The sequence below is a fragment of the Solanum pennellii genome, chromosome 2, assembly GCF_001406875.1.
Source record: "Solanum pennellii chromosome 2, SPENNV200".
In the NCBI taxonomy this organism is placed as follows: Eukaryota; Viridiplantae; Streptophyta; class Magnoliopsida; order Solanales; family Solanaceae; genus Solanum; species Solanum pennellii.
In genome coordinates this window covers 52,277,594-52,299,725 of record NC_028638.1, presented here as the reverse complement: position 1 = coordinate 52,299,725, position 22,132 = coordinate 52,277,594, and the positions used below count along the sequence as shown (strand labels likewise).

The 22,132-nt window shown below is 34.9% G+C and overlaps 3 protein-coding genes across 6 annotated transcripts; all 3 read left to right on the top strand.

Annotated features, from left to right (window-relative positions):
* The first annotated feature begins 112 nt into the window (after window positions 1–112).
* LOC107011027 (U1 small nuclear ribonucleoprotein 70 kDa) lies at window positions 113–6,117 on the top strand. 4 transcript variants are annotated; one of them, XR_001455773.2, is made up of 11 exons: window positions 113–385; window positions 1,160–1,274; window positions 1,361–1,440; window positions 2,131–2,206; window positions 2,286–2,350; window positions 2,472–2,534; window positions 4,055–4,136; window positions 4,212–4,359; window positions 4,803–4,871; window positions 5,053–5,755; window positions 5,827–6,117. XR_001455773.2 is itself a non-coding variant. In XM_015210343.2 (11 exons), exons 1-10 carry the CDS (start codon window positions 290–292, stop codon window positions 5,690–5,692), a joined length of 1,434 nt encoding a protein of 477 aa, XP_015065829.1. In that variant the 5' UTR covers window positions 113–289; the 3' UTR covers window positions 5,693–5,726; window positions 5,802–6,117. The 4 variants fall into 4 exon arrangements, 3 of the variants coding, with proteins under 3 accessions (XP_015065829.1, XP_015065828.1, XP_015065830.1); XM_015210343.2 differs by having other exon boundaries at window positions 5,053–5,726; window positions 5,802–6,117; XM_015210342.2 differs by having other exon boundaries at window positions 114–385; window positions 5,053–5,726.
* Window positions 6,118–9,902: 3,785 nt separating this feature from the next.
* LOC107008912 (sulfite exporter TauE/SafE family protein 3-like) lies at window positions 9,903–13,050 on the top strand. The gene is made up of 12 exons (XM_015208125.2): window positions 9,903–10,406; window positions 10,579–10,738; window positions 10,821–11,021; window positions 11,188–11,252; window positions 11,357–11,396; window positions 11,505–11,563; window positions 11,653–11,739; window positions 11,836–11,886; window positions 11,972–12,193; window positions 12,378–12,471; window positions 12,570–12,710; window positions 12,793–13,050. The coding sequence occupies exons 1-12, from the start codon at window positions 10,149–10,151 to the stop codon at window positions 12,873–12,875; spliced, it is 1,461 nt and encodes a 486-aa protein (XP_015063611.1). The 5' UTR covers window positions 9,903–10,148; the 3' UTR covers window positions 12,876–13,050.
* A 1,215-nt stretch (window positions 13,051–14,265) lies between these two features.
* On the top strand, window positions 14,266–22,056 carry LOC107008973 (ATP-dependent DNA helicase DDM1-like). Its single transcript, XM_027914252.1, has 16 exons — window positions 14,266–14,415; window positions 14,600–14,681; window positions 15,731–16,003; window positions 16,097–16,180; window positions 16,503–16,849; window positions 16,997–17,186; window positions 17,319–17,494; window positions 17,907–17,976; window positions 18,059–18,248; window positions 18,791–18,886; window positions 18,968–19,062; window positions 19,150–19,269; window positions 20,073–20,192; window positions 20,880–20,978; window positions 21,060–21,170; window positions 21,483–22,056. The coding sequence occupies exons 2-16, from the start codon at window positions 14,613–14,615 to the stop codon at window positions 21,723–21,725; spliced, it is 2,283 nt and encodes a 760-aa protein (XP_027770053.1). The 5' UTR covers window positions 14,266–14,415; window positions 14,600–14,612; the 3' UTR covers window positions 21,726–22,056.
* Window positions 22,057–22,132: the final 76 nt, after the last annotated feature.

Below are 22,132 nucleotides of genomic sequence, written 5' to 3'. Positions count from 1 at the left end.
TTTTTGATAATTTTTTTCGTTATTCACATGACATATTTAAAAGATTAAATGATATTTGTATTTTTAGGTAAAAAAAAGATATTCTAAAATTTGGTATAAATGAACTCGCCAGTGCTGGAGTAAGATCTCTGATGGAGTCTTTATATAAGCCGCTTCTCTTCGCCGGATAAACCCTTGTTTCTATTTTGTTCTTCGTGCCGCCTCAGCTATCTTCTCCAATCGTCCGATTAACGTAACTCCACTTCTTGTGGCGGCGATTCGCATCTAGCAAAAACCCTAGTCGGCTTCAATGGGAGACTTCAACGATGCCTTCATGCGGAACAACCCTAACGTTCAGGCCCGTGCAAAGGCCCAGAATCGCGCTAATGTCATGCAACTCAAGCTGGTAAGTTATAACGCTCGATCTGTTGTCTTTGTTGTTTACTGGCTTAGATTGTTAAACTAGGCCTTCTTTTGTTGTGTTAGTGTTTTTTGATTTAGGTTTTCCGTAGGTTCTTTCTTGATGAGTATTAGGTTATAAATTTAGATGATTTTATGTTCTGTTGCTTCAATTTGTTTGGTATTTCGTTATTCAGCAAAGGAAAAATCAGAGTAGAAGTGAAGTACCGATATAGACTATACCGACTTGTTGGGATTATGGTCTAGTCAGCAGTTGTTGGTAAACTCATATTAAGTACCTCTCTTAATTTGGTTAGGGATTCTCAATGTCGATTAATTTATAATCTTAGGTACCTATAATCTTTCCCAAAATATTAATTGTATAATACTGGGGGAAACAGACCTAGATGGAGTGGAATTGATGTGGATTCATATGTCAACCCCCAAGTTGTTGGTTTCTTGATGTCTTGGTGATTTGTTATTATGGGTAGTGAATAAGGTTTTGTGGTTTAATTCTTGTTTCGTGATATTTTAGAACTCGTCCAGTTCCAACTCAAGGTTCATTATTTTGTTTTTTGTGAAATGAGATTCGAAATTGTCTAAGATGCATATTTGTTGTGCTTTTATGACATCTAAATATACTGTGTGATTAGATAGTTGGCTTAGAATAACAGTAGAACTATGTTGTCAGGCTGCTGCACTATTGGATATCCTTTTCTTTGTTCTTCGCTGGTGCTACAAGTTTGTGTACTAGCTTTGTTAATATATTTAATATATGCAGATTGGTCAAAGTCATCCAACTGGGTTGACTGCTAATCTTCTGAAGCTGTTTGAGCCCCGACCACCTTTGGAGTACAAACCACCCCCTGAGAAGAGAAAATGCCCTTCATATACTGGTTAACATTCTTAATGGATTGAGTCATTTCTTGTTCCATCAGTCATCTCGTATAATTCTTAGATATATTCTCATTTGTCTTTTTAGGGATGGCACAATTTGTTAGTAACTTCGCTCAACCTGGTGATCCAGAATATGCTCCACCAATCCCTGAGGTTGAAACCCCGGTAAGACTTTATTTTATGTACTGCAAATTTTTTTTCTGATCTTTTTGGGTAAGGCGATATATTTAATTGAGGGTTGCATATTCATTCTTCTCCCTTCTTCTACTTAACAGTGATATTAATTACATGAATATGATGTTTGCTTGATTATTTGTGTGTGCTCTGCCATTTCATGTGCTGCTGAATTATTTTCTATTATCGAGATGAATGAATCTTGAATGTCGTTGAATTAGTGGTAATATCATGTCTTGTTCTTTATCTTTTTCTTTAGGGTACTTCTTTAGTTCTGTGTTTTATGTTTGTCTTCACTGAATAATGCAAAGATGTCCTGTGTAATGGGAAGTTGCTATTATCATCTCTCCGAGTTGTAGAGCTGTTGTAACCATTGGATCTCATCTTAGAAGATACTGTTGTCTCCCCAAGTCAGTGGAGCTGAAACTGTTGTAAATTGGTAGTGCATGTAGTTAGAGTAGTGCATTATATTTACTATTTAACTTGAGATGTGGGTTATCTAATCCAACTCATTTGGGATTGAGACAGTTATATCCTATGGTATCCAAACCGGTTTTGAAGAGTTACTTTATTCCAGAAAAGTATAATAAGATGTAACATAAGATGTGCAATTACATACTATGGTGAATCTGTGTATATTTTTTCTTTATGCTCATAGATTGCTTTTGGTACTGCATGCAGACTGAACGAAGAGCTAGGATCCACAAGATACGGCTGGAGGAGGGTGCTAAAAAGGCTGCTGAGGAGCTTGAAAAATGTATCAAGTGCTTAAATTTTCTGAATATTTGAGAGACATTTATGGGAAAAATGGAATAATTTTTTTTTCTGCTGGACAGATGATCCTGGCAGCGACCCAAATGCTACCGGGGATCCATACAAGACACTATTTGTTGCAAGACTTGTGAGTGAAGATCTTTTTAGATCATTTTTGCTGCTGTGAATATCATCTTATTTTTTTTATTTTTTTTTTGACAATGGAATATCTCCTTAATTTTGTTGATTGTCTTTTACATGTTTTTCAGAATTATGAGACAACAGAAAGCCGAGTCAAACGCGAATTTGAGGCTTACGGTCCAATCAAGCGGGTAGGTATTATAGAGCATCCCTTTGTGGGGCTCAGGTTACTGGCTTTTGGTTGGTAAGATGTGTACTTTTATGGTCGCATGGTACTTCCTCCGTTTCTCAAATTGATATTTCCACAACTTATTATTTCTTAAAGCATTGAACATCTTACGATTTTAGCAGCTTCTCTTTATGTACTTAATAAAAAAAATTAGCATCTTATTAAAACAGATTTTGATAACCAAAATTTAAAGAACTGTGGGGTCGATACACTTTCTGAAATGAGGTTGGATTACCTAAAAGGAAGTGTCACTCATTACTCTACTTAAGTTTCAAACTTCCACTTAAAGGTGCATGCGATGCATTCTTTATGTGTATAAACTTATAGCATGGATTGCACTTCAGTATTTTGATAAGAACTTATTGAATTCAGCAGTTGTCTGTTAAATAATGAACTGATTAGCTCTCGACTTTCTTAGTGCTTCAGATTATCAAAAAAGAAAAGGAAGAAATGGTTTATGCTATAAGTTTTCAGGATCACGTTTTATCCGGAGAACTTTTTTTTTAATTGTACCTTCGGGTGCATCTCTTCAGGCTGTAGTTAAGAAATGGATTGTTTTTTAAACTGCTAGCTCTCTTCCCTGGTGTTCGAGGTGCATACTGCGCTCTGAAAGTGGGTGATTTTTTTTTGTGAAGTTACTAGTTTTTCTTTGCTTTGTAAAATAAAGGTCAGATTGTCAGTATGCCCTTCCTCAGGTAACAGTACTCCAATTATTGAGTATCAGTTCGATGCCTTTATCCTCTTATCCTGGTTTGGATATCATTAGTTTCAAGTACTATTCATTCTGGTATTCCTTTAGTTTCTAGAACCTTAAAGGTAAAGATGTTCAACTCCTAGGTATTTTCCTGGTAAGGGTAAAACTTAATTATCTGGTAGCTTTTTGTTTTTTTTGAGTTGCCAAACATAACCATTCAATTTCCAAGTCCGAGCTACATTACATGAAACAAAGCTGAACACTTAGATGAGCAGAGCAATGATGCAATATATCTTTGGCCTCTTATTCCAAGCAACACCGGAGATTGATACTTGCCTTTACTTGGTAAAAAAACTGTTGGGAGCATCGACCTTTTTCTCTTCTTTACTCTTCTTACATCCCATCTATGCTGCTAAGATTTTACTTTTGGATTCAAAGGCTATCAAAAAAGTTTCAAGCATTTCAGGAGACTCCTGGTATTTGACTATACTTCTATAATAATTTATTTTATTTTAAAATGTCCCTGGTAAGGGGAGTTAGAATATATTGCAAACATAAGGCCACAGTTCTTGTGCAACTCTAGCAGTGATGGTGAAGCATCTCGCCTGGGAGCTCTTTGATTCAAAGGTGAGCACGGCTAATTAGGCATAGTGCCTGCCGTGCCATTAGGAGCTTACTATACCTAATCGCGTTGAGTAGATAAAAAACATTAACTTTTTTGACCGCTGCATCGAAAATGATTATAATGTTATTAGTAGTGTTAATTCCATAAATTGTTTGAGTTTCAGGTTCGCTTGGTTATGGACAAGACAAACAATAAACCCAGGGGTTATGCTTTCATTGAGTATGTGCATACACGGGATATGAAAGGTTTCTCTAAACTCCTGTTCATCTGTCTTTTAGGAAGTCTCACGTCCATCTCTAATTCTTTTGGATATAATTCAGCTGCATATAAACAAGCTGATGGAAAGAAGATTGATAATAGAAGAGTGCTGGTTGATGTTGAACGTGGTAGAACAGTCCCCAATTGGCGTCCCCGCAGACTTGGTGGTGGACTTGGAACAACAAGAGTTGGAAATGAAGATGCTACTAGGTATTGCATGAACTTGTCATATGTGCATTGCATAGTGCTATAAAGGACATTGATCTCAGCTCTTCTTTAGTGCAATAATGGTTCCTGTAGTGTCTATGGAGTAAGAATGCTATTTTGATAGATACAACAAGACATGTTTGCTTGTAGTTGACATGAACTGCTTTTTTGAATTTCAACTCATCTTTTGGGTTATATGGATGCTTCAGTTTGTGTTTTTTTTCCTTTAAAGGACTTGTTGCTCTGAGCATTTAAGTATGACGTCTTGCTTAGAAGTTGAATGTATTATTGTTTGGCATTCAGTTTGATAATTACTCATAAAATGTTTTTAAAAGTAGTTTTTTTTGTGTAGTTGCCCTTTTGGTATGATTGTAAAAGTGAAAAGCTTAAATTCTTGCATGGAATTTTAATTATTGAAGACTCTAAATACTCCTTTTATTTTTCAGAGAGGTGGTTCAGCCTGGAAGGGCAGCATCTCGCTCTGAGGAGCCAAGAGCACGAGATGACAGGGATAGGTAACAACCTAGGCATTTATAGCTTATTCTTGCTTTGAGTTTCTTTCTCCCAATTTGACTCCCAGACAAATTTCTACTTCTCCAAGGATGAGTTGTCTGATTCACTACTCTGTTTAGTTTAAATGTGAGTTAATACTATAATGTGTTTCACGTCTAATACAATTATGAATTCCCATATTAGCAGGGATCGGGAGAAGTCCCGTGAAAGGGTGCGAGATAAGGACAGAGAGAAATCTCGTGAGCGTTCTCATGACAGACCAAGGGAACGTGAAAGAGATGACAAACATCATAGGGAACGCGAGAGAACCAGAGAAAGGGAAAAAGATCGTGGTCGTGACCGTGATCGAGACCGCGAACGTGATAGGACACGTGACCGTGAGCGAGGCAAAGACAGAGACCGGGATGGTCACCGTGAGCGAGATCGTCACCGTGAGAAGGACAGGGAAAGAGGTAGGGATGAAGGTGAGGTTGACCAGGGTCGTGGGCGTTCTCGTGATAGAGAATATGATTATGAGCATGTTGATTCAAAACACGAGCGAGACCGACACGGTGACAAAGAGAGGAATTATGATCCTGCAGAACCTGAAGATGATCATGGACATTATGACTATTATGATCACCACCAAAGTCGAGGAGACTATGAGAATCCAGATGCACAAGGTGGGGATGATCGCTATAAAGATGCCAGTCGTGGTCATGATCGTTATGATCAAATGGAAGAGGATAATTATGCTTATGACCACGGGGCATCTGAGACAAAAGAAAGGGACCGGGATTACAAGCGTTCAGATAGGTCACATTCTCGTGAATATGACTACTGACGATGAAGAGTATGCTTCAGCCTGTGTTGCTGTGGTAAGGTTGCAATAAAATCCACATGCTATGTAGGTATTTTTTTTAGTTTGTCATTCAATAATATTGCTGCATTAGACTTGTCTGAATTTTTGACTCACAGGAAGACATGGCCTACTGATACCTCAGTGAAAATGCAATTATCTGTTGGATTACCTGCTTGACTAGTGTGGGGATGGAAACATTAAAGATGATGGTGCGGCGCATCAGCCCATGTTTTGAATTTTGTATCTTCTTTTGGAATTGTTTGGTAAATTACTTGCTGAGTTCTAATGTGAACTTGTTAAATGCGAATTTATTGGGGATGTGTGCGTGGTAATGTGTTTGTTATGTGTTATTGTATGTTGAACAGATTATTCGCTTATGTTATGGTATTATGGCACTTTATTATGGATCTGTTTTTGGGTGTTATCTCCGATGATCAAAATAGTCTTGATATTTCTTCGAGGGGGCTGGAATTCTGTAGGACAATAATAAATTAATTAAATTGCCCAGCGTCTAAATGATTTAGAAAATTGTAGGGATATCTATATCATGTCTTTCAGGCTTCAAAGTTGTTATAAATGTGTGAAATGGGTTCTTATCCTTTAATCAAAGGTCTTTGAGTTTTGAGTGAGATGTCTCTACCTTGCTGGGTCGTATGCTCTGTTTGTTTATGGATGGTCAGAGTTTTGATAGCCAAGAAGTACAGTTCGTTTACATAAAATGTTGAATAGAAAATGCTTGGAGTTCAGTAGTTACCGATAAATACACCTTACTGACTTTGTTCAAAGGCATGATACTATTCTTGTTTTGTTTTATACGAGTAAAAAGAGTTTCATATATCAACACGATTTACATGTCTGTGTGGCCCTTTAATTTATTTCCGTACTATTAGCGTAAAATAAATACAGTAGTTACTGTTTGATTTATTTGTGTTTCATAGCTAACTGTTTGTCAGTCACTTCTCTCCCACATATTCTCACTTGCTATTCTCCCTCTCTCGCTTGCTCCCTGTCGTTTGCCTCTCGCTTTACACAATAGAAATGTATAAATTGTGTTTCTATTTGTATAAAGTGAGTGAAAATTGTAATACATATATTTCAGTCCTATACTCTTATAATTATACAATACAAATATTTTTCTGCCCAAACCTTTGCTTTTCTCTCTTTCTCGTTTTATACAAATTCAAATTGTATATAATCATCCTATACACTTATAATTATACGATACAAATATTTTCCTGCCCAAGTCTCTTTTGTCTTTCCTCTTTCTCGTTTCATACAATTCAAGTTGTATATGATTTCTTTCTTTCTTGTTTTATACAATTCGATTCAATTTTATATTCCCTGCCCAATTGTAAAACGAAATCGGCATAACTTTCAGTTGTATATGTATAGCGAATTATACATATATATGTTTGCTAGGGGTGTACAAACTCGAATCAAATCGGAAATCAGTCAAACCGGAAAAAAAACCTGACTAGTGGTTTGGTTTGACTTGGTTTGGTATAAAAAAAAAATCTGACTATATTTGGGTTGGTTTGATTTCAACTTAAAAAAAAATCAACCCGACAATATATATATAATTTTAAAATTTTATATTATACGTAAAAATACCTATTTTGATATAATTTTTAAGTATCTCTTATACTTTTTCATAGTTTTTATCTTTTAATATATTTATTTCATGTTTGGAAGTTAGAATTCTTAATGATCTAATAAAGATTATAATTCATACATGTTGGTAATTATAGTAAAGTTTAAATAAAAATTAAATTAATATTAATGCAAAAAAAAATCAATAACACTAAGAATGACAATAATATTGAATATTTATTTTTTAGTTTTACATAGATTTAGACAATTAAAATACATGATTTAATTTTACTTTCTTTTAATATTTAGTCACGTAACTGATACTTGCTAAACTTATTTTAGCATGATTTAGTACTTTAAATTATGATCAATTTCATTATGATTTATTAATTTGCAATATTTTTTACGCGATTTTATTATTATTTCGTTGAATATTTTAGTGTCATTAATCATATCATATTTTTTATTATTTTCTTGAAAAATAAGTTAGATAGTTGCATTTTGGTAGGACTAAAGAAATATTTGATGTACAAGTAAATTATATGTTTGTATGAATACTTTATAGAAAAAAACCCGAAAATTCGAAAAACCCCGAAGAAATCGGAAAAAACCCGAAGTTGAAAAAGTCGAGTTTTATTGGTTTGGTTTGGTTTATAAATTCAAAAACCTGACAGAAATGGTTTGGTTTGATATTAGAAAAAATCGAACCAACCCGGTCATGTACACTCCTTATGTTTGCTATGGAGCATAATTATGCAAACTTTACTATCACATATAAATTTAAATTTTGTGTTTGCTATATGTGAAAGTTACCCAATTAAAATCAAGCATATCTTAAAGAGGAAGAATCGAAATTTGAGAAGAGATACATGTGAAGATCTGAGATAAATATATGAATAGAACTTAATTTGTCTTCAAATGTAAATTTTTTATTTTATATATTTGGTAAAATACTAATACCAATAGAAGCATTATTGAAATCAAATAAGATAACAGGTAACAGCTTAGACGGTATTTTTATGATATGTGATCCCAATACAGAAAATCTTAGCTAGACTAGAATAAATGGTGGCAGGTAATATAATTACGCCTCCACCATCTCCAACACTGAACTGAAGTTATGGGTTGTTGGTTCGAATCATCATGGGTGGAAGTTTCTAAGGAGGAGGGCTAAAAAACGAAACATCTACTTCATATGTCTTTTCCCTAAAACTGAAAGCGCGTAAATGTGCATGAACTTATGATAGGAACCTGATAGTTTAACGCGAATGATATATGTGATCCAAATTAAACAATTTGGTACTGTGCTGAGAGCAAAGATTTCTGTACTTCCAGTGATCGTACAAATACATCTTCAGAAGTTTCCTAGAAATATACAACTTGTTTAGACTGTTATAACTAACCAAAATTTTCTATTTGTTTTACATCATATCGTTCTCTCGAAAACGTGTAAATTGTTTGTATACAGACGCCATAATCCCCAACTGTACACTATCATTTCTTAAGTCACTGAGTTTTGGCTAATTAATTACATTTTCTCTCTACGAATCCATAAATAGTCGGATTAGAAGCTACGCAGGCTATTGATGTATTAAATCATGTTTTAGGAGTACCATTCTTTTGCTATGAAAAAAATTTAAATACATTAGAAGTTAAATGAGGAAATAAATAAAATATGCAATAACTAATTCTTACATAAAATAATATATAGATTCTCTCGTAACTAATCCTTATATTACCGGTTAGTACATCTATAATCCAGACCGAATTACAAATAAATTTCTTAATGAAATCCTGTACGTAGTCCCAAATATCAAGTAATCAGATGTACGTGTTATCATCATGATATTCATACCAATATGGTCAAGTGTAAGTTTCATGCTCTGAGATACATATATATCGTCAGACATGCATGGTTATATCCATGCGTAAGATGATGAATTGGAGGGTTTCTTGGAAATTTCACATTAACAAGACAAACAACGCTGCTTCCCTCTAATTTTTTGGTTCCTAATTTGTGGAGTAGAAGCAAAAAAAAGAAAAGAAAAAAAAAAGGACTTCCTTTCCTATCTCCCTTTAATTTGCATATATACGACAAAATTACTAAAACTTTGCAAATTTTCCGATGGTTGTTTAGTGTAGACGTAAGTAATTAGCATCAAGAAACAAACACTAGTTCTATGTTTGACAACATTATTGGGGTTGAACATGAAAATTTCGAATTCTATATCCCTCTAGATGGTTTCATTTTTCGCGCTAGTTCAATTTTACTAGTCATTAAAGTTTTGAAATAGTTATAAAGAAAAGAGCTTTCTAATGAGATGTGATCTGTCTAGGCTAGCTGCAGTGTCGTAGCCACATAGTGTCAATTAGACATCTTAAGAGCATACATACAAGTAAATGATATATGAAATGATTAAATAACTTATTTTGGACACCCTTAACATAACAAGTTGCTGAACTAAGCCTCGTGACTTAAGTTTTTGTATATTGACGGTGTAAAGAATATCTGTATAATCAAGTAATTACATGACATATAAAAGGACATAAGTTCTTATATAACCTTATTTAAAAGGATATCTTTGTTCAATAGTACAAAACACGTAAAATGTCCATCACATACACGTTTTTACAGCTCTTTCAACTTATATACGTAATATATATATATATATAAACGCAGGCAGTGAAAGGATATTCAAGCATACAAATTAAAAGTTTGTTTCTGCTCTTTTAATTCCCCTCAGGTCCTTCAAAGTGGAATATATATAGAAGTAGCCAAATTTATTACCTCAGAGGAAGCTACTTCTATATATATTTCTTAATTAAGGCTATTTGAGTTGAACTTTTTATGATGGCTAATGAAGAGATAAAAAAGAGAATGAAGGCGTTTTTCGTATCAGCAGTATGGATACTATGCTGGGGATTATTCATAATAAGCGAAGCTGGGATTAATGCAGAAAGGCTTACTTTGAAGGATAAATTAGAGCCAGCTGCTACTTATAACATTAGTTATGTAGAGCATAATGAGATGAGACCACAAAGCTTTGCAGTAAGGCTTGTGCATTTTCTGTGGAGTGGAAAGTCCTCTTATGAGCACGTTTGGCCGGTAAGATTATAGAGAGCATATTTTGTTTACTCAATATCAACATGAAAATGTATATGACTAGTTTCAAAAATCTTTTTTTATTTCTCAAATTCCGTAACCTGACAAACAACATGATCACATAAAAAGTAGTAATGAAATGTAAGTAATGTTTTTTTTCTTTGGGAGCTTGCAGGAGATGGAGTTTGGATGGAGAGTAATTGTTGGATCCATTGTGGGATTTTTTGGTGCTGCTTTGGGAAGCGTTGGAGGGGTTGGCGGCGGTGGAATTTTTGTTCCAATGCTAACTCTTATAATTGGCTTTGATCCAAAATCATCTACAGCTATATCCAAGTGTATGTATTTATATACCATACTAACATGTAGTTAGTATGTATATTTGTGAAACAGTACTAAACTATATTGATTTTGTTAAAGGCATGATAATGGGAGCAGCTGGATCAACAGTGTACTACAACATGAGGCTGAGGCACCCAACTCTAGATATGCCTATAATTGACTATGATTTGGCTTTGCTCTTACAACCTATGCTCATGCTTGGTATTAGCATTGGGGTGGCTTTCAATGTCATCTTTGCTGATTGGATGGTCACTGTACTCCTTATCATCCTTTTCGTTGGTAACTATTCCATTCCCAAATCAATTTGATCATCGTACTGAACTGACTTATTATATTATCATTGTCGTTTAAATACTTGTGACGAAATGTGTCTTGGATTCCTGCCATGTACAATGTTATTCCATCTTTTGCAAAAAAGGTTAACTATATTACATATGTTGTGTAGGTACCTCGACAAAGGCATTGTTCAAGGGAATTGAGACATGGAAGAAGGAAACATTAATGAAAAAGGTGAGTTTTTTTGTTTTTTTTTACATTTCTTCATGATTCTATGTTGTAGCGTTTCTTTTCATGAATTCACTAGACCTTGATATCGCGCTATAATATAATCCCAGGAAGCAACCAAGATGCAGTTAGAGTCAGAGTACAAGCCAGGTAAAATTTTGGCTTCTTTGAGTGCGCGATTGCATGAAAACAAATAGAGTAGTAGAAACATAATTAGAGATCATACAAGAAGTAAATTATGAGTTGAAATGAATGCAGAGTCTGAAGGGGAATACAAGCTACTTCCTACTGGTCCATTAGCTAGTGTAGATGACACTGTAAGTATGCTCTGTTGATGACTAAATTTTATCCCATCTTCCTTAACAACTACTCCATTTAATTCAACTTTCCAATTTCACCTGATTAGGTTCCCATGCTTCGCAACGTTTACTGGAAAGAATTGGGACTTCTAATGTTTGTTTGGGTGGCTTTCCTTGCTATTCAAATTGTCAAGGTAAACAATAATCTTTCTAGTCTCCAACACATACTCATGATGTATATGCTGCATTTTTATTTTTATACCGATGGTTATTCATTTTTTTGCTTGCAGACCTACACCACGACATGCTCCATCGGGTACTGGATTTTAAATTTATTGCAGGTAATTCCCATTTAGTTTGGGAATTAAGACAAAAACTTTTTTGAATGAGCAAGAAGGATGACGATTTGATATATGTGTTAATTAGGTACCTGTTGCTGTTTCGGTTTCATTGTATGAAGCAGTATGTCTGTACAAGGGGACAAGGGTGATTGCATCAAAAGGAAAGGAGATAACAAACTGGAAGCCACATCTACTCTTCTTTTACTGTTGTTGTGGCATAGTTGCTGGTATTGTTGGCGGATTGCTTGGTCTCGGAGGTGGCTTCATCCTTGGACCGCTGTTTCTAGAACTTGGAATTCCTCCTCAGGTACATGTTGCCTTTTAATACTCCATATATTCTATCTGTTTCTTCTTTCTTGTACCTATACAATAACTCTGTTCATGTAAAACCAATCGTGTTTAACTTCCATACATTGACAGTCGGGTAATACAATAACTATTACCCATAATAAGTACTCGAATTGACAAAGTGATCAAAACAAATATGGCAGGTAGCAAGTGCAACATCAACCTTTTCAATGACTTTCTCATCCTCTATGTCAGTTGTGCAATATTACCTATTGAAGCGTTTCCCTGTCCCATACGGTAGGCAACATAGACAAAAAAAACTATGAAGAAATTATCTTCACTATAACTACCTTACGATGAAATTTAATCTTGACAGTTTATATTTCAAAATGCAGCTACTTATTTCGTTTCTATAGCAACAATTGCTGCAGTAGTTGGTCAACACGTCATAAGAAGAGTAATTGCACTGCTTGGAAGAGCCTCTATAATCATATTCATACTGGCCATGACAATATTTACCAGTGCAATCAGCTTAGGTATAAATCATCTTTCATCCTGGCAATTGCTTCTTTCTATTTTCTGGGCCTTAAAAATAACCTTATGTTGGATAACTGGCAGGTGGTGTGGGGATAGCAAATATGATAGAGAAGCTGGAGAACAATGACTATATGGGATTTGACAATCTATGTTACCATTCCTAGATATGTAATTTGGATTCAATAGAAAGGCTACTTGTGGAAGGATATGACTACTTAATTCCACATTGTAATAAGTAGTTACATTTTCAATTTATATTGTGTCTTTTTGTTTTCAAGAAGAAAACAAAATTATAACTTGGATCCATCTCTATTTTATTCGAGTACTAAATTTCTTCTACTTCGACTACAAGAATATTTCTTCACACTTGGAAAAAAAAAGTTCATTTAGGAGTCATATTTTTGTGGTATGCCTTGATGTTTTGCATAGTCAATTTTCAACCTATTGAGTATTCTTTCATAATCACTAATTAATTCTTAATAAAACGTCTTAAAACAAATAGTTCACGTAGAAATATAAGAATCGAGTTACATGTAATGATAGAGTCAGAATTTTCACTAATGGATTCAAAATATAAAGAAGTAAATACACAAACTAAACGAAATGGTTTCGACATCTTCTACTATATATAGATAAACCATAATTTTAATGTTGTATAATTATAAATAATATAATTTTTTACGAAAAAAATTTGAGTTAACTCTCGCCTGATCACATATATGAGAGGCGTTACCTACCCATGTACAAAGGAATTTAAATGATCATTTGTTATTCCTCTCATCTTAAGATTCTTGGTTGATGCTTTCACCAACCTCTACGGGCTCCATCATCAACTTCCATGACCCAAGCACTATTTCAAGTCACTATCAACAACTACCTCTATTAGGATACTGAGAAAAAATTTAAATTTTGTTTGGTCCAGTTAATATAATTATATATTAGTTAGAGCGGCAATCAATTCTTTTCTCAATTATGTAGTTTTGTTTTCAAAAAATTAAAAATGAAAATATTTGATCATGGTACAAAATGCTACAAACTTCTTGAAATAAGAAGGGTTAGTTGGTGGAATAAATATAATAATTTTTAAAAAAATATCATCTCATCTTAAGATTAATTCTCTCATTATTTTTTAATATAAATAATAAAATAAATTATTTTATATACAAGATCGAGATAAAGTAATCACATAAACTATTTCTATCTATTTCTTGGAAAGAGTATAAACAAATTTGAATATAATTGAGTGTTACAGAGTTTGTACTTTTTAAAAATCCCTCTACCATACTGGTCAGCAGAATCAGTCTCATGGGAGACAGATCAAAGTTTCCTCTTTAGTTATCTCTCTGCAAAATTTAAATTTAAATTGGGCCACTATGGATGTGACAACCCATAATTAATATTTTACGGGATAACGCGACAATATTTCGGGCTTAGCGATGTGGAGCACTATAACACGCGCAGACGCCATCGATGGCTTTCATGATATTATTTCCAACTTTCTAGGGTAATCTTGTAACATTGTTTTCCCGCCTTTTGGTCTTCTTGCACGACTATTTCGATTGCAATAAAAGAAAGAAAATTTATTAACCTTTTAGCTGCAATTCTGCATATACAGTGCACCTTTTCCAGTGCCGCCCATTCTCTCCGGTCTCATCCCGGCTCCGTTGCTCCGACTTTCTTCCGTTCATTGAAGAAACTGATTCAGTATGTGGTGATTTTGAGCATTTTCTTGTGTGTTTTCTTATTTCCTTTAGTCCGATTCCGTCTTTCTACTGATTAATTTTTCTCCGGCGGAAATACAAGAGTGTAGATGCTTTACTTTGAGTTGCCTATAATTTTGTTTTGTTGGACTGTTTTTGATTGTGTAATGCTGTTTATCCGAGCTTAGGTTTGGACTAAAAATGGTGGCCGACGAAGGAGTGAAGGACAGGGCAGTTGCGGACTCTCCTGTTTCCGTTCTCGAAGATGAGGTATTGCTCAATCTTTTCGCGTATTTACTTATTTATTTTTGTAATGTTTATTTGTGTTTTCTTGCTCTTTACCGTTGTCCCTACTGGATTTTTTTAAGGTTGCAGTTGTTGTGATTGGAAGCATACTTCGTAGTTTGTAGGTATTGTTGGTTACTGTATAATGTATTGACTTTGAATTCTCAAATCCTTATCCTTGAAAATAAGTCGCTAGCTTAGGCGGAGTTTTCTTGATAAAGTAATAACTTGGTTTGAAGACATTTTGCGTACCCTAGGGCAGAGAAGTGAGGAAGGGGAGGAGTGGAAGATTAGTGAAGCAGGACATGTATGAACTCCAAAGTTAGATCAATTTGTTTGAAGTGATTGTCACTCTACTAGTCATCAGTGTAAAATGTTGTAATGTTTTCTTCCTAATCTTTTGTGAGTTTCCAAGGCATGTAGCTGCTTATTTTTCTTGTCTTCAGTTGATGTTTTTGATTCACATGCTGAGTTCTGGTATCATTTACCAGTAGCTGCTTATTTTTCTTGCTTATAGTTATGGTTTTGAGTCACATCTGAGTTCTGGTATCATTTACCAATAGCTGCTTATTTTTCTTGCTTTCTGTATATGTTTTTGATTAACATGCTGAGTTTTGGTATCACTTACCAGTTATTTCTGTGTGGAGGTTTACTGAATCAAGGAACACTGCCCTGATGGGGATTTAAGTTTCTTCGGTATCTCCTCACCTGTATTGCAGTTGTAGCCTATTGTTTATTTCTGAATTTAGACGGAGGCATATTACCCCATCTAACTGAAGAAAATGTTCTGGAGGTTGATTATAGGTCCATATTAATCATAAAGCGTAGAGTTGTTGTAAGGAGAATTAGTTGTAGTAGTTTGGTCAGACTCTTGTCCTGCTTTTTTCTTTTCTGATTTTAGGTTTGAGGGAGATTTCATTCTGATACTTCTTTTCTTGTTTTCTTTTCCCTGCAAGAGTCTAGCCCCTTAGGTTCTCAAAAAACATTTTAATGTTATTTTTCTTCTGAATCTATTGTCTGTTCCTGTCTTGAAGGATACCTGCAAACAGGACTTGACTGTCAAATTGGAGGAAGAAGTAAGTTTGTACCCAGAAAATGGCGATGCCACTCATATACCTGAAAACATGGCAACAGAGGAAGAAATATTGATAAAAGCACGGGCAAAGGAGGAAGAGGAACAGCTAAATAATCTCAAGGAAGCCCCCATCTTGAATGACACTCAGTTTACCAAGCTGGATGAGCTTCTTACCCAGACACAGCTTTACTCTGAGTTTCTACTGGAGAAGATGGATAACATCACAACAACGGTATATTCCTGACATTTTGAAGAATTTAAGTTTAATGTGGAAAGTTGAAAATATTTTGCTTATCAAGTTCATTTTTTCACTTTGTATGAGCAGAAAGTGATGGAAGATGAAGAGAAAAGCGTTAAAGAAAACAAGAAAGGCCGTGGCTCAAAACGGAAGGCAACAAGCTACAACAATGTACACCTTTTCTTGTTGTCTTATTTTACCTATATCTTGAATTTATCATCAAACAAAGAACTCTAGTTGAGAGTTTGTTGGATAGTTTTATCCTGCCATTAGACTGGTTGAATTTTCTTTTGGATTGTATTTTAAATTTCTTTCATTTTTGTCTCATGGAAATTATTAAAATGTCTATGGTTTTGCTTTACTGTGGCCCTTAATACTCGTGTCTAAAAATATAACTGTAATTCTTTTGGAGGCTATTTCCTTTTCTTAATTGTGGAAGGCTAGTTTTGTTGTCACCTTCATTTCATTGAAACGGTTTTAATAAATTGTGTAGAACAAAGCCAAAAGAGCTGTTGCTGCCATGCTTACTAGATCTAAAGAGGATGTTCCTATCAAAGATGCAACCCTTACGGAGGAAGAGAGATTTGAGAAAGAGCAGGCGGAACTAGTACCCTTGCTGACTGGTGGGAAGTTGAAATCTTATCAACTGAAAGGTGTCAAGTGGTTGATTTCGTTATGGCAAAATGGATTGAATGGTATTCTAGCAGATCAAATGGGACTTGGAAAAACAATTCAAACAATAGCTTTTCTTGCTCATTTGAAGGGGAATGGGTTGGATGGTCCATATTTGGTCATTGCTCCCCTGTCTACACTTTCAAATTGGTTGAATGAAATGGCAAGGTACATCAGCATCTCCATTCCTGTGCCATTATCTTGATGTTCTGTTTGTGTATTGGTAAAGCTGCTTCCTTTTTGGGTTGAAATTGTCTTGTGTTATTTGTGTCCATCTATAAGGCATGATGTTTTTTTTTCTATTTCAATTGAAAGGTTTGTGCCCTCAATCAAGGCAATCATCTATCATGGTGACAAGAAACAGAGGGATGAGATACGGATAAAGCACATGCCTAGGACCATAGGTCCCAACTTTCCCATTGTAATTACGTCTTATGAAATTGCAATGAGTGACTCAAGGAAATTCCTGAGGCACTACAGTTGGAAATATCTTGTGGTGGATGAGGTACCCACAACTGACAGTTTGCCTTTTAAACTTAGTATTATTATTTTGTATCATTTTCTATCTACAGTCATTCCGTTTAAAAGCAGCTCATTTTGTACGCTTTTTTCTGATATTTTGTTACTTCTTTCTTAGGGACATAGGCTAAAAAACTCGAAATGCAAACTGCTCAAAGAGTTGAAGCTGTTGCCGATTGAAAACAAGCTTCTATTAACTGGAACCCCTCTGCAGAATAACTTAGCTGAGCTGTGGTCCTTGTTAAACTTCATTTTACCTGATATATTCTCATCCCACGATGAATTCGAGTCATGGTAATCAGCTTATTAATTTGACCATTTTGGTCAAAATGCTTGCATGTGACTGTTTTAAACATGTTTTAATAACTGTAATATAATTGTGATTTGTATTTATCTGCTGATGTTATATGTTAATATGTTTTTCAAAAGTAGCAGCCACTTCTTTCTTCACCTTCAATTGACTTTCTATTGTGGTCTGGTCTTAAAAATCCTAATACGTGCTATTACTGTATTGTCACTTGTATTGGAGTAATTACACTGATTCTTTTCAGAGTTCATAGGAATGAATAATGATGATCTACTTAGTCTATCAGTATGAAGTGCATGTAGCTGGAGAATCAAATGTAGGATCTGCCACAGTTCTGATCATCCCCTAACTCATGAAGAATCTTGGTGTAATATATTAGGTGGTCTGTTTATTTATCAGGTTTGATCTGTCGGGGAAGTTCAGCACTGAATCTGAAAAAGAAGAGATGGAAGAAAGAAGGAGAGCACAAGTATGATTATTTTCCAGTATTATAACCATTTCTTTTTCATCTTAAAACAATCATCACTTGATTAATAATGTGGTAATTGCAGGTGGTGGCAAAACTCCATGCAATATTACGCCCTTTTCTTCTACGGAGGCTGAAAGTGGATGTTGAGCAAATGCTTCCTCGTAAGAAGGAGATAATTTTGTATGCCACCCTGACTGATTACCAGAAAAAGTTCCAGGAACACCTAATTAATAGGACGCTGGAGGGCTATTTGATTGAGAATGTGTCCACTGGTAATTAGTGTAATCTTAAATATATCTGATTTTGATGAGGTGTATTGGTTAATTACTTCTAGGTTTTCAGTTTGATCAAAAAATGTGTTCTCTCTCTAGATTTTTGGTTTTATAAAGAATGTGTTGGAGGGCTATGTTATTGAGAATGTGTCCACTGGTAATTAGTGTAATCTTAAGATATCTGATTTTGATGAGGTGTATTGGTTACTTACTTCGAGTTTTCAGTTTGATCAAGAATGTGTTCTCTCTAGATTTTTGGTTTTATAGAGAATGTGTTCACTGTATCATGGTAAAATTTTAACTTATATCTTAGTTTGAGAGAATTGTATTGGTTTAACTTTGCTTTTTTATTGTCTCTTGTAATAAAACAATGACTTTCTTTTACCACACTTACGGCATCTCCAGGTTTAATTTGGGAGTGTCTTTTATGTTTGTTTTATCCTGTGAAGTGAATTTGTTTTTATGTACCATTATATGGTTTTAGTTATGCCTGGACCCTGTTGAGTTCACAGTCCTAATGCCTTGTCTGATTTATTTTGCAGGGAATGGATTTAAAGGAAGGCTTAATAACTTGATGGTTCAACTTCGCAAGAATTGCAACCATCCTGACCTCTTGGAGTCTATCTTCAACGGTTCTAGTATGTGATGGATGATTTGTGAAACTGATAATTGTGTGCTTGTGTTGGTAGTAACCTGTAATATCATTCTTTAATTGGCAGATTTTTATCCACCTGTGGAACAAATAGTTGAGCAATGTGGCAAATTTCGCTTGCTGGACCGGCTGTTATCAAAGCTTTTTGCTCGCAATCACAAGGTTTTCTAAGCTGTCTGGTGCTTCAAGATTTTCTGTCTTCCCACTTTGCTCGAACTATTGAAAACTCATTTCATTAACTGCCAACAGGTTTTGATATTCTCTCAGTGGACTAGAGTACTAGACCTAATGGACTATTATTTTAGTGAAAGGGGATTCGATGTTTGTAGAATTGATGGCAGTGTGAAATTGGATGAAAGACAAAGACAGGTAATTGGTGCTAACTTTTGATGCTGATTCAGAATGTTTTTGTTCTGATTCTTCGAAGGTTTGAACCAGTGATGATGTAGACAATTGGTACTTCACACATTGAAGTCTGTAATTCCTAAGATTGTTTTGATTGTTTTATCATTCCAGCTTGTCTAATTGTCTTGCTCAGAGAAGTTGTGGGCAATTATGGCCGTGGGATAGTCTGCATGAGTTTTTATCAACATCTGGCTACTACAATTGCTGTATTGATAAACCTCTAGTGTTCATAACTCTAATTGATTATGGATGGAACTTTACTGTTCCTGATGTGTGTGGATTGTCTGGTTGAAACGTGATGGTGTACCAATCAACTTGAGTACTTTTCTCATGATTGGCAAGAGAAAGTGCCTAGGATTAATGATTTCTACTCATAAAGTATTTGCTTTTGGGCTCTAAGTTGTTTCACTCCATTTTTCTGGAAAAAAGGAGTGATTAACTCTCCTGCTGAAGTCTGTTCTTCCTTTCCAATTTATCTCATCTGCTGTCCCCTATCATTTTTCATTTCAGAGCAAAGTTTCCATCTCCTTGCTTATATTGATATCAAGTAGTGCTATGCTGCTTTATTTTACTTTTATGCAACAAATTTCTTAATGACTACTCTCAATGTTGCATTATTTAATGTTCCTCTCACTTGAACTCCCTCTAAAGTATTTTGGCTCTTATTGTAGTTCATGTGCTGTTGGAATGGTCACATAATCTTGTTCATTATCTGTAAAATTCTTAATGAAGTTGATCCGTTTGTATTTTCCTTATTCGAGCGACAGATCAAGGAGTTCAATGATGTTAGCAGCAAGTACAGGATATTTCTTCTTAGCACAAGAGCTGGTGGCCTTGGTATCAATCTCACTGCTGCTGATACCTGTATTTTGTATGACAGTGACTGGGTATGTTCTTAAAGACCCCCTTGTGTTTTCATTTGCTTATTGCCTTTTTCCAATGATTTTTTTTGCATGGTTCACCCATTAGATAGTTCTATAATTGACTTTAGCATAAAGAATTCCATGATATCAAAGATAAAAACAAGGAGTTTTTTTTCTCTGACAAGTAGGCTCTCGGAAGAGAACTGCATAGTTTCCAGCCTAAAGAATCAGTAATTTTGTATGCTATAGTTCCTCTCTTTTCTTATAGAGTAGTTTCACTTATCAGATACATCGTTGTTTGGTAGTGTGTTCAATATCTGTATAAGTTATACATGTATAAGTTATACATAATAAACCATGTCACTAACAATACGGTGTACTATTTCTATTCTAGTACAGTCTATTCAATAAATACAACAGTCCCTATTCAGTATACTATTCTTATTCTAATGTACCCTATTCAATTATACAACAAACCAAACAGTCGGTTAAAAATGTCAGCATAATTAATCCCAACATTAGCGGTACTCCCTATTCATTACTAATCTTGTACACCCTACCAAACAACTCCTTACCTCATCAAACTATTGCCTTGAATTTGCCTTTTCTTTTATGTTATTTTTGTGCTGTTCTATTTTTCCTTGTTTGTAGCATTTATGGAATTGATGGCCATTTTAGATTTAATAAGTTAGTTTACATTTTCCTTTTCAGAATCCTCAAATGGATCTACAGGCAATGGATCGGTGTCACAGAATTGGTCAAACCAAACCTGTTCATGTCTACAGACTTTCAACAGCTCTGTCTGTGGAGGTATGATTCAGGGCCTATATCTGGAAGTGTGTTTGCAGCTCTTTATTGCTTATTCTAATAAATAAAATGTGTGTGTTTCAGGGTCGAATCCTCAAAAGAGCTTTTAGCAAGTTGAAGCTTGAGCATGTGGTTATTGGAAAAGGACAATTTAAGCAGGAAAGTAGCAGCAAGCCTTCCATCGATGTTACAGAGGTTTCTGCTTGTTTCCCTCTAGGAAGTTCTGTTTTTTTCATCCCATTTAGCAAATTCTATTTTCCCTGTATAGTATAATTAGTGAGTTGCTATCTTTCAAACTTTGTGTAGCAACTATTGGAGACTGATAGTTTTTTGGTTGTTTACTTTCTCATTACTTGTTCGAATATGTTCCTGCTTTACCTTGTTTGTTGTGTTGAACCCATTTCTTTTCTGTTTTATGCGGTAACAATGCAACAGAGTAGATTATTTGTGGCACTTGGTAGATGAAAAGAATAGGTGAGTTTTGTTAATTAATTTTCAATGTTGCAGGAGGAAGATTTGTTGTCTCTCTTGAGAGATCAAGACAGTGAGGAGGACAAGTTGGTGCAGACAGATGTCAGTGACGAAGATCTGCAGAGGATTTTAGACCGTAGTGATCTACTTATCCGCCCTCCTTCAGGTGAAGATGGTAACACAGAATCATGTGTTAATGTCCTTCCTCTCAAAGGACCTGGTTGGGAAGTAGTTATTCCAACTGCAACTGGAGGAATGCTTTCTACTCTCAACAGCTGATGACAATTACATGTTTTAGAACTTATTTAGTAATAGCTAATTATTGAGTTATGTTGTGGGTTAACCCCAGCAAAATTTTGTAAATTTGGGCTGCTGCTGAAGTGGGTGAACGTGTTTAAGTATTAAATGATGTTTTTGGGAACAGCAGCAATTTTGTGAAGCTGTGCTAATGAAGTGGGGTGAAAATGGGGGAGGAAGGCTAGCTCTTTTTTTGGACAAGTTTTGAGATATTGACTAGCATTTATTGTAACGTTACACTGATTAACTTATTTTGGAACTCGCTGAATTTGCGCCTTGCATAGAATGAAGTCAGAGTGTATTTTATAAGCTTTGAATATTCTCTAATTTTGATTATCTAGCAAAATATTTTCCTTTTCGTATGATTTCTCAGTTAAGCTTATCAAGAG

Coding starts and splice junctions, on each gene's coding strand:
- LOC107011027 (XM_015210343.2), top strand. CDS start 290: ATGGGAGACTTCAACGATGCCTTCATGCGGAACAACCCTAACGTTCAG. Junction 2,351..2,471: donor CACTATTTGTTGCAAGACTT/GTGAGTGAAGAT, acceptor CATGTTTTTCAG/AATTATGAGACAACAGAAAG. Junction 2,535..4,054: donor CTTACGGTCCAATCAAGCGG/GTAGGTATTATA, acceptor TTTGAGTTTCAG/GTTCGCTTGGTTATGGACAA.
- LOC107008912 (XM_015208125.2), top strand. CDS start 10,149: ATGATGGCTAATGAAGAGATAAAAAAGAGAATGAAGGCGTTTTTCGTA. Junction 11,253..11,356: donor AGGAAACATTAATGAAAAAG/GTGAGTTTTTTT, acceptor ATATAATCCCAG/GAAGCAACCAAGATGCAGTT. Junction 12,711..12,792: donor TACCAGTGCAATCAGCTTAG/GTATAAATCATC, acceptor GATAACTGGCAG/GTGGTGTGGGGATAGCAAAT.
- LOC107008973 (XM_027914252.1), top strand. CDS start 14,613: ATGGTGGCCGACGAAGGAGTGAAGGACAGGGCAGTTGCGGACTCTCCT. Junction 16,181..16,502: donor AGGCAACAAGCTACAACAAT/GTACACCTTTTC, acceptor TAAATTGTGTAG/AACAAAGCCAAAAGAGCTGT. Junction 19,063..19,149: donor TTTTTGCTCGCAATCACAAG/GTTTTCTAAGCT, acceptor AACTGCCAACAG/GTTTTGATATTCTCTCAGTG.